The sequence below is a fragment of the Sphaeramia orbicularis genome, chromosome 14, assembly GCF_902148855.1.
Source record: "Sphaeramia orbicularis chromosome 14, fSphaOr1.1, whole genome shotgun sequence".
NCBI lineage: Eukaryota > Metazoa > Chordata > Actinopteri > Kurtiformes > Apogonidae > Sphaeramia > Sphaeramia orbicularis.
This window is the reverse complement of record NC_043970.1, coordinates 54,660,790-54,680,013: the sequence shown is the minus strand read 5'-3', so window position 1 is coordinate 54,680,013 and position 19,224 is coordinate 54,660,790. Positions and strand designations below refer to the sequence as shown.

General features: G+C 38.7%; 1 protein-coding gene across 1 annotated transcript in view; it reads left to right on the top strand.

The window, feature by feature from the left end:
- The window catches only part of med13a (mediator complex subunit 13a), a 122,085-nt gene that overhangs the window by 52,778 nt on the left and 50,083 nt on the right, over nt 1-19,224 (top strand). Inside the window, 4 exon segments of the mRNA XM_030153640.1 lie at nt 6,868-7,013; nt 16,037-16,237; nt 17,042-17,236; nt 17,347-17,509. Of these exon segments, the coding sequence (XP_030009500.1) occupies nt 6,868-7,013; nt 16,037-16,237; nt 17,042-17,236; nt 17,347-17,509 (705 nt within the window).

Sequence of the window (19,224 nt, the reverse complement as noted above, 5' to 3'; positions counted from 1 at the left end):
AGCCTCAGTTTATCATTTACACATGTACGTTATAACTTACAGATCACAGTGGATCTACAAACACACAAAACATTCAGTAACAGGCAGAATATTGTTAAAATTGTACTTGATTCCCTTAAGACATTTCAGGTTATTTGCATTTTTTGCAAAATTATACTTTGTTTTAGTGTAAATGCATGAAAATATTTACATTTACAAAGAGAAACACTTGGAGTTGTCATTATTTTTATGTTATTATGATTGTATTTGACTGGTCCTGCCCACTGGAGATTGAATTGGTCTGAATGTGGAACCTGAACTAAAAGGATTGTTAATACCTTAGTGTAATTTTTGCATTTCACAAATTCATCCCAAGGGCCGGATTGGACCCTTTGGTGGGCCAGATTTGGCCCCCGGGCCGCATGTTTGACACCTGTGAATTAAAGGATTTGTTTTATTTCAAAATTAAGGTTAGCACTTCATCTGGGGACCAAATACATCTTGTTACGCTGTTGTAATGTGTTTCCTCACAGAGCATATTTTTATTTTTTAACAACTTGATGATGAGTGCAGTTTACAGTGTATACTACGTATGTTATATTGGGTTTCTATGAATAAAAAACACATCCATAACACTGAAAACAATGGCTCTTAGTGGATTCCAGTTTTACAGGTGTTTATCACTTACAAAGGCCTAACATATTCAGGGAGGACTGAGGTTTCTGGTGTCACTGTGGATTATGAGAGGTTCTAAGGTGGATAGGGAGAAATTTGTCCCATGGTCGGAGCCTGGCTTTCCCACGCCGACACCTGACCTGCTTAGATCATCCCAGTTACCACACACACTTTCCCGCCGTGTTTACCGGCAGCTGTTTGCCCATATGCACTTGTTGGTTCGTGAACCAGCAGACTATGGATGTTTACAGAAGAATTGGATTTGGCTGGACGCTGTGCTTTTCACCCTTGTCACATGTGTGGACAGAAGTGCGGACGCGCTGTCAGACGGACAGGCTGACCCAATGGGCTTGTGCTGCAGTTTGTCACACCGTCAGCTTTGCTAAATCCTGCTCCTTTTGTGAGCACCGCTGAGCCACACAGTGGAGAGTGAACATGTCACGAGCTGCTGTTGTTGATTTTTGGGAGTGGGTGTTTACTTGGTCAAGTGTTAACCCGAGCACCTGTTGACATGTGAACCAACCTTCTGTCAGCAGTCCTTCAGCAGTTCGGCCGGACAGTTGTTGTGGATTGTATAACAAATCAGGACATTGAAGTGTGTGGTCAAGGCTTATTTCAATGTGATCTAGCCGATGTAAAAAGTGAAATAACACAAACTTGAATGAATGTGAGATTACAGAAACATTTAGTCCAACTCATTTTTAGGGGCCACATAGAGCCTAACACGATCTCAAGTGGACCAGTAAAATAATAACCTATAGATAATTAGGGGTATAAGAAAATATCGGCTCTGCGATATTTCATTTCACAATACTGTATCGATATTAAAAAGTACTGTATCGATATTTTCAAGTATTTATTCAAATGCAGATATTCTGGAGGTTAATTTTTGTTTTTCTCTTTTGTTTATATTTTATTTATTATGATTTAACACTCTTTTATTTAATAAAGTTAGTTCCTTAGTTGGGATTGCACAAAAATAATATTATGATGTTAGTTCTGAACTAATAGAATCTGAACATTTGAACAGGATCTGAAACTGTAATGTCTGTAAAACAGAATTTCAGTTTGAACATAGGAACATTTTGCGATATAGCATTAGATCCTGTTGTGATCAAATAAAATTTTTTTAGTATTTGTGCAAATTTCTGGTGTAATTCAATTCTTCAAGGAAATAATCATTAAAAAAAAAAACCAAACAAAAAATTGCTTTTTTGACAGTATCGTGATACATTGTGATATGTTTTATCATGATCCTAGTATTGGGATTTGTATCATATCGCCAGATTCTTGCCAATACACACTTAAGTCAACTTAAATATTTTCTCTTTGTTTTAGAGTGGGGAAAAACATGAAAATGACCATGAAACTGTATAAATTTACAAGCTATCCTTTAAAAAATGTAAATAACATGAACAACCTGAAATTTCACAAGAAAATTAAGCTCAGTTTTTATAATGTGCATTACAACCTACAACAAAACATTTACTAACAAGCAGAATATTGTTAAAATTCCACCTATTTTTCTTAAGAAATTATCATTTCGTTCATGGCTGTTTAGATTATTCAGATTTAATTGTGAAAAGATAGTTTATAAGTGTAAACATTTTCATGCACTTGTGCCTTTTTTTTATACACTAAAAAGAAAAAATTGGATTTGGAAGGAGATGTGACCTCAGAACTAAAAAGATTTTGACACCCTTGATTGTTAATATCTTCATTGTAATTTTCACATATCACAACTTCATCCCATGTTCTGTATTGGACCCTTTCTGTGGGCTGATTTGGGACCACGGGCTGTATGTTTGACACCCCTGAATTTAGTCCATCTTGTACAGGTAGCAGTGTGGTCATTCAGAATCTGCAGCTGACACGACAACAGTCTGGACTTCAAATGAACAAACAGGCCTGATCCAGTGTGTGTGAGGGTTTTCTTTCAGAGCGTGTCGACTTGTACTTCTGCCTGCTGAGCCACAGATGGCAGCCCTCTACCTCCAGCCTGCTGGTGCCCTGCAAACACAGGCGGGAGGAAATGTGTGCTCGGTTTTCTTAGCGCGTGAGAGGAAAATGGTCGAGTGCAGTTGTGATGATGTCTGCAGAATGCAACAACACACCTCCTCGTCTCTCCCTCGTATCTCTGTACCGCTCAGTGTACTCGCTCTCCTCCTCTGTTTCCAGTCCGGTTTTCCCTCCTTTTTCTCCACGTTCATGATGTAACCTGATTTCCTCTCAGGTAGCAGATCTCAACCCTCTGTCCCATCTCACGCCCTCTTTGGTTGTTTGTGTCGTATGCCCGCCCATGGACTGGAGGGTGTTTTACAACCCCCCCGCCGTAGATGCACAGAGCAGAGTGTAATTTACAACCTCAGCACCAGAGCAGTCGTGACACACCTCCCAGACAAAGGCGTCTTGGCTCTCTGTGCCAACATGTGGCCTAATTCCCCAGTTGTCTCTTTACAGCCTCACCTGGTGGCTCACTAGTGTATTTTCCTCCCGTTTGTTTGTTTGTTTGTTTGCACTTGCTCGGTTTGGATGACCTTTCCTTATAAACCACTCTTCCTCTCATGTGTTGATCTGGTTTTTACTCAGGATATAGGAATTCTTCAGTTATGTTGTGGTATTTAAGAATAAAACATTTTACTTTATTGGTAGGATGGATTTTAGTGAACGGTAGTGACTTCCTTTAACATATTTAATTTCTGTAGTTTTACTCACATGCTTAAACAAATTAGCCAAAAAAAATGCTGTATTTAAATAGTTTAATGCAATTTTTTGCAACCTTGGGGTCGGGACCCCACGTGGGGTCACCTGGAATTCAAATGGGGTCACCTGAAATTTCTAGTAATGGTTAAAAAAAAAAAAAAAACTCGTACTAATAAAAATATATGGTGAGTTGAAAGAGACAATCATATTACATAACAGACATGAAAAAACTGTGAGTCTGAAACTGCAGCACTGTGGTTCTGTTTGTGTGTCAAATGTTCATTGTGGTCAGTTTCAGATGCTGCAGCTCTTTCATAATTCATAGTTTGAGTTCTTCTTTGTTCAGTATTAATTGTCCTCCTTGTAAATCACAGCTGGACTGACTGGACAGATCCTGACCAAGGAAAATCAAATTCTCCCTTTGTGCAGTAATCTACACCTGGATTTACTGCCTCTGTCCACAATTACAGGGTGGGGAAGCAAAATTTGCAATATTTTGAGACAGGGACTGAAAGACAGTGTGTGACCAGTTAGTTTATTGAAAGTCATGAGAATTTATTTGCCACAAGAAAATTTATATAATAGAAAATGTTTTTATTCTGTGTCCTCCTTCTTTCTCAATAACTGCCTTCACACACTTCCTGAAACTTGTGCAAGTGTTCCTCAAATATTGGGGTGACAACTTCTCCCATTCTTCTTTAATAGTATCTTCCAGACTTTCTGGTAATAGTTTTGCTCATAGTCATTCTCTTCTTTCCATTATAAACAGTCTTTATGGACACACCAACTATTTTTGAAATCTCCTTTGGTGTGACAAGTGCATTCAGCAAATCACACACTCTTTGACGTTTGCTTTCCTGATTACTCATATGGGCAAAAGTTTCTGAAAAGGTATGGATAATAGTGTTAGGTATGATTATGACATCAGTATATGTTTGGTTTCAAAACAATTGACGTAGTGCCTGCTGAGAAAAAACAACTAAATGTTCATTGTAAATTTTGCTTCCCCACCCTGTATGTACATCATATAGACTAAATGTTCTCTAAAATTAACGTTTATTTACAACATAGTATAGCAAACTATTACATGATCAAGAACAAATTAATTTTAGCAAAAAAAAAAAAAAATTCTCAGTTTTGAATGTCTGGTGTCGACAGAAATTTGTGATGTTAAAATGGGGTCACTAGCTAAAAAAGGTTGGGAACCACTGGTTTAATGTCAGACCTTTTCCACTAAAGTTCCTATAGAACAGGGGTGTCAAACACATTTTAGCTCAGGGGCCACATGCAGCCCAATTTAATACCCCCGCTGTAGAATGTGAATGAATCAACACCGTTTTACTTCTCTCTTATATGTTTTGTAAGAAGAATAGTCTGCCTGAACGTGTATATTTTTGCGGAGAGGATTTCAAAGTCTCCTTGATTAACCTTATAGCCCCCGGCTCTAGAATATGGACATTGTAATGTGTACTCACTGCCTCTTGTTCTGTCACTGACACTGTTGGCGCCACCTTATTTTACAGAAGGAAAATGTATGTGCAGTGAATGTCAAGCTGTGGAGGGCTCAGGGCATGTCTGTGCTACGTAGGTGGTATTATCTTATTGAAGTGCTCTCGCTCTCTCCTTCCCCCTGTTCGCAGTACTCTCTCTCCCTCTGCTCCTTCTCTTTAATCCTCTGCAGAGTAGGTGTGCCAGAGAACGAGACGGGGAGAGAAGACTGATATTTGCTTAACCAAATCCTCGGAGGAGGCAACCCTCTTTGATCCACTTCCAAATTCACCGCGTCCACTTTCATTCGGTCATCCGTCACGGGGGCTGTCTCTCTCTTTCTCTTTCGCTCTCAGCGCGATGGTTTGTGTGTCTGTGTTGCGAACGTTAGACCAGACTGGGCTCAAAGAGGGAGGAAGCCCCGCAGACAATGGGCTGCATTTTACTGAAGCCCGCTCTCCTTCCGTCTGCTGCATCCTCGCTTTCCGTTTCTTCTTCAACTTGTCACTTTTGTTGTGGGCTGTTGAGGTCAGACTGGCAGACACAGGGAGCCGTTGTTGTTGTTGTTGTTGTTAAGCGTCGGAGCTGTTGTGTGCGTCCATGAAGGGGAGAGAGAGAAAGGTATTGTTGCAGCTGAGCTTACTGGCCTGTGTGTCCAGGTTAGTCAGGGCTTGACCCTTTGTTTTATACACAGTCGACACAAGACAGACCCTGGAAGAAAAACACTGTAAAAACTCTCCGGTCTTGGTCTTGAATCATCTCAGGGCCCCTTTTTTGAAGGTCGCGGTCTTCACCTCAAAATCAGTTAAAAATACAACTGCAGGAATATCAGTAAACACACTGACTGATTTATTTAACGTCCAACTTTCAAAACATCTTTCCTAGCTATAAAACTTTTTGCCGGCCTACACAAAGAAAAACACATCTCCCCTCTAAGAAATTCAATCACCATAAAGATTATCATCATTTCAGTTTTATGGTAAGAACATGAACTGGTTTGCTCACATCAGACCATAATCTGTGTAATATTTGTTTCTGGTCTGGTCTTAGTCAAACAGACTGATAGACTGACAGATTTATTGTCCTCATGAAGACACTAAGGTCATAAAATTTAGAGAAAACTAGATGTCAGAGCCGTTCAATTATTTTATACACTTGTACAATCATTCTCATAATTGAAGAAATTATAAAACTGAAGATCTTCCAAAATAACACATCTGAGGACATCATCTCAACCTTTATAGACCAAACAATGAATTGATTAATCATGACAATATGCAACTAATTAGACGAAAAGTGAAAGTAAAAGGAATACTTGGCTGCATTCCTCCTTTTTGGATCGTCCAGAGTTTACAGAATATTATACTTATTGGTAGTTAATAAAGTATTTTTTCTCATTGATGCATGAAAGGATGAAGAAGTCGATGTTTGAACAGATTTTCTATAGATTATATGTGACACTTCTGTTCAGATGTTAATAATCTGTAAACTGTAGTGTCGCCTTCCTTTCTTACACTGAAAGCATGCATCAGGCACTTCGTTCGTCTCCGATTATAGACTTGTCCAGCCTTCAGAACAATTTGATATAGGCAAATATGATGCGTCTTTTTATCAGCAGAGGGTTCACAGATAAGTAGCTTCTGTTCTTACTGCCTTGTATCTATCTGTAGCTCCATCTTTCCTATCAAGAGTCTGTCATGTTGAAGCAGAATATGAGTGTGAGAGAAGATTCCATTGTATCCTTTGACAAAAAAAAAGAAAAGGGAAAAACAGGGTCTTGTAATCATATTTTCTCTCTACATTTCCTCTCCCGGCCAACTCTTCGTTTTCTCTCTCTGTGAACAGGAACATGAACTAGACTATCTGATCTGCTGCCTTTTCTTCCACAGCCTCCCCTCTCTCTCTCTCTCTCTCTCTCTCTCTCTCCTTCATTGGACTTTTTCATCGCCGACATCGGTTCTTTTCAAAGGTGAATATTAAAGCGACTTGATCCCAAATGACTCGTCTCTCTCTTCTTCACAGCGAGCACCTGTCCTGCGCCTTCACCTTCTTCTTACACGGCGAGAGCAATGTGTGCACCAGTGTGGAGATCAACCAGCACCAGCCCGTCTACCACCTGACGGAGGAGCACCTCACCCTGGCCCAGCAGGCGTCCAGCCCCTTCCAAGGTGAGTCCTGGAGTCCGGTTCAAAGGCTCAGCAGGCGTCAGGGAAATGAAACACAGTTACAGACTCCTTAAAGTTAATCATAGAAGTTGAAAACAAACAGTGCGGGCTGTGGCCCTGAGTTGGAGTCCAGTCGAAACCTCTTGATGTGAATAATTGTGCAGGTGGAGATGCTACATGAACCTGAGACCTTCAATAGTCTGGTGTTGCAGTACCCCCAAAAAACAACCCAGAAAAACACAACAGTAGCTCAAAAATCCAGGTTTCAGCTGGGAGTTTGAAGAGCCGATCCTATGGGCGTAAGACTTTTTTATTACAAGGTAATAACAAGAACATGAATTAGCTTAAAATACAAACTGAAATGATAAATCACCTCATGTTGATATTCTTTCCTTCCAATTAATGAGAATAATATCAAATAATGATCAGTAATTTTTCCTCATGGTGCTGGTTCATATTTTCAGTCTTTAGAGACCAACACCCACAGCTTTACCTTTATGTGTGTTTGTTTAGATCAGCATTAGCTACGGTGCTGAAACTGTATTCAAATGACATTAGAGTCTATACCAGCTCTAAATGTAAAGTGTCAAGCGATAACTTCTATGATTTGATGCTATACAAATAAAATCTTATTTGATATTAACTATGCTTCCAGAACAAAAATGACATCAGTTTACAACAGCCACACACGAATGAAGATTCAATACATGACGTATAATCTCAGTTTAGACTAAAGATTTGCGACCAACTGAGCTACAACTGCTGACAACGCTCAGATCTGCAGCTTTCTGAAACCCGCTGATTCAAGGCATTAAGATGAGATGGTTTATTGTTTTCAACTCTTTGCAATCTCTGTACTTGTGTTGCTTCTGACTTTATATTGCTGGATATAATTTGTAGCGTCAAGGACAGGGATGGAAGCTATGAGTGTGTGTAACCTCTAATAACCAAAGAAAACGCAGACTATTGAGACAGGATTTACTGGAGAAGATCGAATGATAACAGGTGAATTACGTCTCATAAGTCAGAGTCTTCATTTGTCAGTTTTGCCATTTGTACAGCACATACAGAAAACCGAAATGACAAAACTCTGAGGCCCACAGGAGTATGACTATAAACATACAATATGACTGTAAAGAGCAGGGGTTAGAGAGAATAAATAAAACAATAAAGTAACACCAGTAACATGACAGATGTTAACCTGTAGTTGTGACCAACTAACAAAGTACATGAACTAAATCCAGTCCTCGACAAGCGATCAAACTGAATCACCACTGACACATCATCCAGTTCGAGACGAACTGAAACACATCACTACAACCTTTAACTGTGATGTTTTAGAACCATTTCATCACATTGTGAATATTTGCGCCGAACTAGACTTACAACACACAAGCGCAACACAATAAAACAGCAGTAGTTTTATTGTATAAACAAAACCATCTATGTTAAATATAAAAGCCTGAAAGACCAGATTTTTCTGCTCTTTTGCAAATGATGTGAAAGTCCTTGAAGTGCAGCGTCGCCTCAGTGTGGTCTTACATTCCTGCTGTCAACTGTAAACACACAACGCTGTAAAGTGTCAGCTCTCGCACCATGTGTTGATCAGCTGATGTCTCTTGTTGGTTGCATTCGTGGAAATAAAACAGTGTGTTTGGTGTTACACAGTCTTTAGCGTTTAGAATATGCACATGGTTAAATTCCAGAGTGTTTTCCCGGGGACGTGCATCTGTAGACACTTCACTGCTTTTAGTGGCTCAGAGAAAAATGTCATTGCATCAGCTGAAACGTGAGTAAACGTAGGATCCTGTTCAGTTTAAAACAACTTTATCAACAACACAACCTGTTACTGAGACCAGATAAGGTGTAGGAAAGTGTGTCATATTTAGAATGAAATATATTAGTAATCTGTGTGTGCTGCTGTTGCCAAGATAATGCAAACACTCTTCTGTCTGGCTGTCTTTCATTACAGATTGGCTTGCAGCCAGTTATAAAGAAAAGCCTCAGCAGTCTCTTTAAATTATAGTGTAGTGTAGTTATAAAAATCTGTGGCTCTAATGATATTCCATTATTGGCTCTTAATTCATTCCCCCGCCCCGGCTCAAACACAACCATTGTTTGCCCACGTTGTTGCTCACGCATAGAGATGTAAATGTAATAACTGTAATATACATCTCGACTTAGTTTTCAGTGGACTTTGCATCATTAATATCTGTACCGAGCATTAGCCCGACATACTCATTTACTGATCTTTGAGTTTCTGATTTGTTCTGAGAGCTTTGAGTTTCCAAATAGAAATGAAAGCGAAGGCTTTGAGAACAGTCCACGGAGGACTGAGTGACTCTGGAGGTGGACACAGATTTCACAGATCACTGTGTAAAATACCCATCATTTCCCGTGCCTTCTGAAATTTTAAGTAGAGCGACACAGATTTCCACCTTTTACCTTTTCATCTGTCCATTTGGACAGAAATGACTCAGGCCTGGGATTCTCCTCCTCCAGACTAATAACAGTGATCAGATCCTCCGTTCACCGCAGGAATCCTTGCACCGCCAACCCTTACACTATTACCGCGTTTCCACTACGTGTTATCGGCTCGGCTCAACTCGGCCTTTTTGCGTTTCCATTACAAAAAAGGACCTGGAATCTGGTACCTGGTACTAGTTTTATGGTCTCACCTCCGCTGAGGTTCCAGGACTGGGGACCAGATACTAAAAGGTGACATATAAACACTGCAGACCACTGATTGGTCAGAGAGTTGTCTCTGTGACCCGCCCTTTTACAAAAAACAGATGCAGAAGTTTACAGTAAATCTGTCGGTAGGTGAATCCACATGATGACAGTCTGTAAAACTACACCATGGTTTGTCCGGGAGGTTTAGACGTAAAAATTTAGCATGAGCTTGATGAGACAACACGCAACAGGTGAGTTTGTCAGCAACTCTCTGAGCAGACAACACAGAAGTAACACGCCACATCGCTATGACGTTCAGGTACTATAAAGTCGTAATGGAAACAGTCGCCAGGAATAGGACCTGGTACCCGAGTCGAGCCGAGCCGGTTCCAAGAAGTGGAAACGCGGCATATCTCCATTTCACCAGAGGGGACGCTAATGGTACCATTTAAAGTGGAAGAACGCAGCCTTTAATAAAAAAAAACAAGATAATTATTCGCGCTTACCCAGTGGATTCATGTTTTTGAGTTTTATTCTTGCATGGATGATGATGCGACTCCCCGGATAATGAGTAAAGACTTATCTTATGTCAAATCCTATGTTCAGCCTGTAGTCCAGGGGTGTCAAACATATGGCCCACAACAGGGTCTAATTCAGCCCTTCATTACAAAAAATACACTGACGATATTAACAGTCAAGGGTGTCAAAATCATTTTAGTTCAGGAGCCACATACAACCCAATGTGATCTCAACTAAAATAAATAGTATAATAACCTATAAATAATGACAACTCCACATTGTTGTCTTAGTTTAATGTGAAAAAAGTCAAGTAACATTATGAAAATGTTTACATTTAAACTATCCTTTCACAATAAAATGTGAATAACCTGGACAAGAATGAACAACATGAAATGTCTTAAATAAATTAAGCACAATTTAAATTATTTTGCCCGATACTAAATATTTTGTGCATTTGTAGATTCACTATGCTTTGTAAATTTTGCTAACTATATGCTGAGGATGCTGTGGTTATTCACATTTTCATCATGTAATTTTACTTTTTCACATTAAAACAAAGATAACATTTTGGATTATTATTCATATGTTATTTTACTGGTCCAGCCCATTTTAGATTGCGCTGGGCTATATGTGGCCCCTGAAAATAAACTGAGTTTGACAGCTCTGTTCCAGTCGGTTCTTTTTTTTTTTTTTTGCTGTCTCACTTAAATCTAATTCTTTGAGATAACATTGATTTTTTTTATTTTTAATTTAATGATTTATTCCGAACATTCAGTGAAATTCAACATAAATGAGAACGAGCAAACATGAATAATAATACAAGTATCAACAATCATAACAGAAGAACAGCACAATAGTTCCATTTACATGCCTGGAAAGCAAAAGAATTGTGTCGGTTTAATGTGATCATTTCTTATAGAGTCATCCCAAACATTATTCCTTTTATTTCTGGCACCTGATGGAGACTAGGGAGTGGATGTCTATTGCTCATGACTGGACCCAATTTTCAGCATTTTTACAGCATTTCTGTACTGTTGTTATATCTGATATATGTGTGCTACCTTAGATGCAGCCTCCACCCAAAGCACAATCTTATTGGTCACGTGTCATGACTAATAACCAATAGAGGAAAGAACCGTTCTTTGGAGTCTGCATCAGTTTTAATGTGAAAATACATACTATTCAGGTGCTCTTCATTCATTATGTGCTTCTGACAGTCAACTTAAAAGCCCCTTTTACTGCACATGCATGTCAATTTCCTGTTAATTCTAGGTGATATGACCAAAAATATCTGTACTTTTTTAAAAAGATTTTGATCTTTCACGTTAATTTGTGGCTTCATCTTCTATCTTCTATCATAATATTTCATTTCACAATACTGTATCGATGTTAAAAAGTACTGTATCGATATTTCTAGGTATTTGTTCAAATGCAGATATTGTGGGTTTTTAAAAAAATATATTTTATTTATTATTATTCAATTTAAATTTGTATTTAATTTATTGAAATTATTAAATAATTTATAAATTATTAAATACATTTATTAATTATACACAATTATTTAATTTTATTTAATTTAATTACATTTTTATTATTTAATTTATTAAATAATGCTAGTTCCTTTGTTGGGATTGTACAAAAATAATGTTATGATGTTAGTTATGAACTAATGAAATTTTTAAGATTTTGACCTTTATTTGTGGCTTCATCTTCTAGTACCATCACATATTTTAATTCCGTCATGTTTATATTGACACAATATAGGATGGAATCAGTATAAAATGGAACACTTGGAACATATTAAGTGGATATATGAGCAGCTTTAATGTTAAGGTATTAAAGTTGTGGATTCATTAGAATTGAAATGAACACATAATTCTTCCATTTTTCTTCCTTTTGAAGAGTAGGGGTGTAAGAAAATATTGGTTCTGCAATATATCACAATATTTCATTTCACAATACTGTATCGATGTTAAAAAGTACTGTATTGATATTTTTAGGTATTTGTTCAAATGCAGATATTGTGGAGTTTTTTTTATTTTATTTATTGTTATTCAATTTAAATTTGTATTTAATTTATTGAAATTATTAAATTTATAAATTAATAAATACATTTAAATCACAATTATTTAATTTTTATTTAATTTAATTACATTTTTATTATTTAATTTATTAAATAATGCTAGTTCCTTTGTTGGGATTGCACAAAAATAATGTTATGATGTTAGTTATGAACTAATAAAATATGAACATTTGAGCAGGATCTTAAACTGTAATGTCTATAAAACTTAATTTCAGTTTGAACACAGGAACATTTTGTAATAAAAAATTAGATCCTGTTGGGATCAAATACAAGTGTGTTTAATATTTGTGCAGATTTCTGGTGTGATTCAATTCTTCAAGGAAATAATCATTAAAAAAAAGAAACAAACAAAAATGGCCTTTTTAACAGTATCATGACATATCGTGATATACCATATCATGATCCTAGTATTGGGATTTGTATCGTATCACCAGATTCTTGACATTACACAGCCCTTTTGAAGAGTTACATGCGTTGTTATAGTCTGGATGTAAACCAGGTGTAATTGTTCATCTCCCAGTACTGGTTCTAAATAGCCTTGATCACTGTTGGTCGACCCCACATGGAAAGGCCATCGAACGCACCTTAAAAACCCCTGACTTAGTCGACGTAGCTAAATAAAGAAGCCGTGTATCCCCCTTTACTTCCACGATCAGCGAACACAGTGTCTTCAGTCCTTAAATACGGTGTGTGTCTTGGTGCAGGTGTGTGTTTTCACCGCCGCAGCGTATCTCTTTCCTAGCTAACCAAGCATAGCGTGGAGGAAGGGCTGACTTCCATCCCCCTCCATCCATCCATCTCCTCCTCCTCCTCCTCCCTCTCCCCCTTCTCCTCCTCCTCTGTCTCCCCCTCACCTCTGCCAAGCTTGGTTTACTGTGCGGCAGAGCGCTCTGGCAGGCAGACCTCTCCAGGATGTGACCTCATAAAAGGGCGCAGAGTGAATGTAATGAACTCTCAGCCCATTACACTGATCTGAGCACATTTGACATGTCTTCAGGGAGCCAGAGATAGACTCACAGTCAGAGAGGGGGGGGTGGGGGGTGGGGGTGGAGGGAGAGAAGGGTGCAGCTGAGTGGTGATGGAGGAAAACGGTAAACCATTTCCATAATTGTGCTGAATTTGATCTCTCTTCCATAGCTGGCCTCAGGTCCTGTGAGTGTGTGTGCAGAAGAAACACAGAAACCAAAGAGAAAGAGTGGGGTTGAATTTAATTAAGGTTAATATGATCTGCTATGGCTCAATGTTGCTGTGTATCGCAACATAAATAACCATTTTTTCCCCCTCGTCCCCCTGTTAGTTTTGCTGAGGTAGTACGTGCACTGCAACATTACCCCGAGGGACATTTAGGACGCAGCATATGTTCGTAATAGTTCACAGATAAAAGAGCATTTTGTTTGATACACGACAAAAAAAGGTCTTCAACCACCTGCCTCTGATATACCTCAAATATTCACACATCTTGGATCTGAATGTTTGACTTTTTTCCACTCAACATCAAACTTTTCTCACGACATACTCACCTTATTGCAAGTATTTAAGCGACTTGAATCTCAGAATCATGAGTCATCGTTTATCTTAATTCTTCAGTGTTTACTCATTTTTCATCTTTTGACGCTTTAAAGTCAGACATTAATGATGAGTATAATAACGACCATCATATTTAGGATTATTTTGTGTACATTCTCAGCTAAAACACTCTTTAATATCTCTGTATTTACTTGTTTGACTTCTTTTTACTTGTATATTTTGACATTGGAACAAATGTTTTATTATTATGATAGTACTGAATGTTCTACCTGTACTGAGTGAAACATTCAGCTACGCAGCAAGTGTTTGTCATTTGTTTTATGTTGTTTTTATCTTGTCAAATAAGATCTTAGATTGTGCTTATTAACCATGTTTTGCTAATGTTGTAAATTAAAGGTAATGAGCCAATTAATCCCTTAATAAAAATACAGGTGTGTGTTTGGTTTTGTTTCATCTTAGTTTTAGTTGTTTCATCTACTAATTTCCATCTGGTGTGTTAATATTTCACTCACTAATAATTTGACACTGATTGTGCTAATTATCAACACTATTTTTTGTCATGTCTCCCATTAAATAGACACTAAGATAATAATTAGTTGCACCTATTTCAGTATGTGTAACAGCCCTAACACACAATGCTTGTTAGATTTTGCTTGCTATTTTTACATTTTTTTGTTTCAAAGCTCTGTCCCCTTTAAGGAAATACCTTTAATCCGTCTTGCCTCCCCTTCCCCACTCCTCTCCTTCCATCATCCTCCTGCCATTTTCCCATTCTGGAAGCTGTTCTACACTCCAGCCTCAGGATCAATACCTGGGGACAGAGGCCATCCAGTCTAGTAATGACACACTGGAAAAAAACCCGGCAGAGGAGGACATTAACAAATGCCTTCTCTCTCATCCGTCTATGTATGGATGTATGATAGACGCAGACTAACAAAATAGATGCATAACAAGTGGATAGGCTGTGTGAATGTGCATCCGATTGGTATGCATGTTGTTTGTATGCTCATACGTATGCATTATGCATGTTGGTTTATGGTACTATCTCTATTCGCTGATGGACCTGGGTCTGTCCTATACGCAGACTGATGGGCTCTCCGTATGACTCCCATATGTCTGAGCACTGAAGCATGTTTGCCAAGGAGTGGCTCTTTTTATAAGCCTCTGTTTATGGGCTCTGAGAGGCCACCGCTTGCCAATAATTGGCGTCTGGATTGCTCTGTAAGTATTTGGCGAGTCGGTCGGGGCTGGCCGGGTCCAGCGGTGCTCTGGAAAGGTCAGAGCGCCGCTGTTTTCGGCTGAAGATGAAAGAATGACAGGGAAAGGAATGCATATGGGAAAAGAAAGGAAGTGACGATGATCAAGATAATAAGCATTAGACTGTTGCAAGAGGGAACAAGTGTTCAGAGAACGCAAACCTCCGCCAAGCACCCCGAACGTTGTGCATGTGTGGATCGACTGTTTCTGTTTAAATCCAACAGTTTCCAGGTTGTTCCATACAGCAGAAACAGCTGAAGCTTGGTCCCAGTCATGTGTCTGTCCAATTAGATTCAATTCACATCAATATTAGTTGAGTTCTAACTTTAAATGTGTGGGAAATGGGATTTTCACTGTTAAATGTAAATGTCCACAGAGTCCACATTCCACAGTGGATGTGGACAATTTAGTTCCAGATACAAGATGTTGTTCTAAGCTACAGGTGGATCCAGTTGGAGGCTAATCGGAGTCGTGTTGAATTTTTTATGAATTTTGGAAAATTGCTCAATGATGACAGATGGAAAACTGTACATGTTGTGACCTTGAACTTTGGCCTACTGGGACCAAAATGTAATGGGTTGGTCCCAGGGCCTAGGCCTATCTGTGGGGAAGATTTGGGAAAGATGGGTGGAAGAGTTTTCCCGTAAAGTTGCTAACAAACAAACAAACAAACAAACAAACAAACACACAAAGCAAAGTGATCACAGTACCTCCTGGCAGAGCAAAAATGGAAGGGAAGGTTACAACAAATGAAGAGCTTGGCAGGAAACGATGGATGAAAAACATGGAAGGGTGAGGTAGAGGGATGAAAACCAAGAAGCGACAATCAATGGAGAGAAAAGGCAAAGAGGTGAAGGGTGGAGAGAATGTGTCAAAGCTGAACAACACAGAGGAGGGGTTGTAGAATTTTTCAGAGGTGAAAATTAAAAAGATGGAGGAAAAACTGATCCTGACTCTTTCTCCTCAGTGATCCTGAGCCCCTTTGGCCTCAACGGGACGCTAACGGGCCAGTCCTTCAAGATGTCAGACCCCCCCACCCAGAAGCTGATCGAGGAGTGGAACCAGTTCTATCCCATCAGCCCCAGCGCCAAGGGGGGAGTGTCGGAGGACAAGGGGGAGGACATGGACTGGGAGGACGACTCTTTGGCCTCCGTGGAAGTCCTCGTTGGTCAGTGCAAACTCTTACTTCAACTAACAGTTACTTTTTTCACTAATTAATCTAGTCCAGGTGTGTCAAACTCATTCTAGTTCAGTTCCACATTCAGCCCAGTTTGATCTGCAGTGGGCCGAACCAGTAAAATAAAAACAGTGAAAAAAGTAAAATTCTATTCTGATCAGGTTTACATCTACAAAGTTTCCTTAAAAATCTGAATAACATGAACAACTTGAATTGTCTTAAGAAAAACAAGTACAATTTGAACAATATTCTGCCTCAGTTTATCAGTTTATCATTTACACATGTACGTTACAATCGCACAAAACATTTAATAACAGGCAGAATATTGGTACAATTGCATTTACTTAAGACATTTCTGTTTGCTCATATTTGTTCAGGTTATTCATGCTTTTTGTAAAAGCATAGTTTGGTAAAGAAAACATTTTCATGTAATTTTACTTTTTTACACCAAAAAAAACAAAGAAAGAATTTGGGGTTGTCATTATTTACAGGTTTTAATGATAATATTTTACTGGTTCTGACCCACTTGAAATCTAATTGGACTGTATGTGGAATCTGAAATAAAAAGATTTTGACACCATTGATCGTTAATTTCTTTAGTGTAATTTTTGCATTTCACAAATTCGGATTTGGCCCCCGGGCCACATGTTTGACACCTGTGATCATGTCATCATTTTCTAATAGTTTATTCAGGTACATTTTTTGGATTTTAGATCTTCTTTTCTAAATGAAGAGTTCATCCTGTTGCTCATTTCCAGCCCTTCACTGCACGTGTTGTTTATCTGTCTTCCACAGGTGGTGTGCGGATGGTGTACCCAGCCTGCCTGGTGCTTGTACCTCAGTCAGACATCCCCGCTGTGGCCCCTGTTGGGTCCTCCCACTGCACTGCCGTCTACACGGGTGGCCACCAAGTGCCTGCTTCCCAGCGAGAGCCCGCCATGTCTTTGGTGACCCTTACCCCTCCCACATCGCCTGAGGAGACACAGACAGGTAAGGAAACGGCCCTGATTCACACCAGAGGACAGGAGGTCTGTAGTCGGAGCTTCTGTCGACTCTTTTATGTCACCGAGCCCTGCTGACCTTTCTCTCATCCTCTCCAGTGGATTCTCACTCGGCCCAGAAGTGGGTTAGAATGCCTTCATCATCTGATGCGTTCAGCGTGGACAGAACCAGCCACCACGGAGGCAAGATCCCACGGCGGCTCGCGAGTCAGGTGGTGGAGCGCGTCTGGCAAGAGTGCAATATCAACCGAGCCCAGAACAAGTAAGTACCTGTGTCTAGAAAGCGGCGCTGATTGATTAACCACACTATGAGTTATAATCGCCACGACACAGAAGATTTTCTTTATGTATTGATCGGACGAGACAAGTTGAAAATGTCTTTAGTGCAATTTTTGACACTTTGGATTTAGTGCTTAGTTGAAGCCTGTTGAAAATAATGGATTTGAATCCTAATGCACCTTGTACAAGATGACACTCAAATTACTGTGGTTATAAGGGCATAAGAGACGTGTAGGATTAACATAAACCTGTCCAATAAACTCCATCAATGCTCTGTGTTTACCTCAGGGGTGTCAAACATGTGGCCCGGGGGCCAAAACTGGCCCACCAAAGGTTCCAGTCTGGCCCGTGGGATGAATTTGCAAAAATTACACTTCAGATATTAACAATTAAGGATGGCAAACTCATTTTAGTTCAGGTTCCACATACAGGACAATGTGATATCAACTAAAATAATAGCATAATAACCTTTAAATAATGACTCCAAATTTTCTTAGTCTATTGTGAAAAACATAATATTACATTACACCTATAAATAATGACAACTCCATATTTTTCTCTTTGTTTTAGTGTAAAAACTTACATTAAATTATGAAAATATTAACATTTACAAACCATCTTTTAGCAATAAAATCTGAAAAACCTGAAATTTTGTAAGTAAAATTTTAACATTATACTTCCTGTTAATAAACATTTTGTGCCTTTGTAGATCCAATCCGTAATATGCATGTATAAATGGTAAGCTGAGTTGTAATATTGTTAAAATTGCACTTATTTTTCTCAAAAAATCGCAGTTTTTTCAGGTTATTCACATCATGTTTGTTTGGATAGTTTGTAAATGTACATATTTTCATAATTTAATTTTGATCGCACTAAAACAAAGAGAAAAATTTGGAGCCATCATTATTTACAAGTTATTATGCTGTTGTTTTACTGGTCTGGCCCACTGGAGATCAGTTTGGGCTTAATGTGGCCCCTGAGCTAAAATGAGTTTAGTTTGAGTTTACCTCATGAGCTTCAGCAGAGTGTGGCTCAGATTGACAAGAGGTCAAATATGTCAGAAGATTACATTAATAATAGTCTGCAAAAAGTAAATTGAAGAAGCCGGGGGGAGTTCTTGTACCCCCTTCATATTATTTTACAAAGTCAAGTTTATTTATGAAGCACCTTTAAAAACAACCAAAACCAGCAAAAGACACATCAGAAAAGCAGACATCAATAAGAGATAATAACTGAATTAATAGGAGCATGCAATTGATCACAAACAGCGATTTTAGGAGGAACAAATAAGTGAGACTGACATGTAGGGATGATGACAAAAGTATAGAAAAGAAAATGTTTAAAGATGAGGGTTAAAAATATCAATAGAGAGGAATTATCCAATTGTTGATGGCAACAATACGGGAATCGTTTGCTGTTGGTAAATCGATCGCACCATTATCCGTTTTGTCTCTAAGGTGTGGTTCAGGTGTTAAATATGAAGAAAGGAGCCTATTAATTAATAAACAAAAGATTATAATGTAATTCATACAATTCACATTGATCAGTCAAATGAAAAGCCTTGGAAAACGTAGGTGGAAGTCGTCATCTCCAGTAATTACAAGGCTAGTTTGCACTTTTGTCCCTTGGTCTTTGGGATTATTTACCATCAGTGAATCTGACACATTGGGAACACCCCAGGATCTGTTGCCCCTTGAC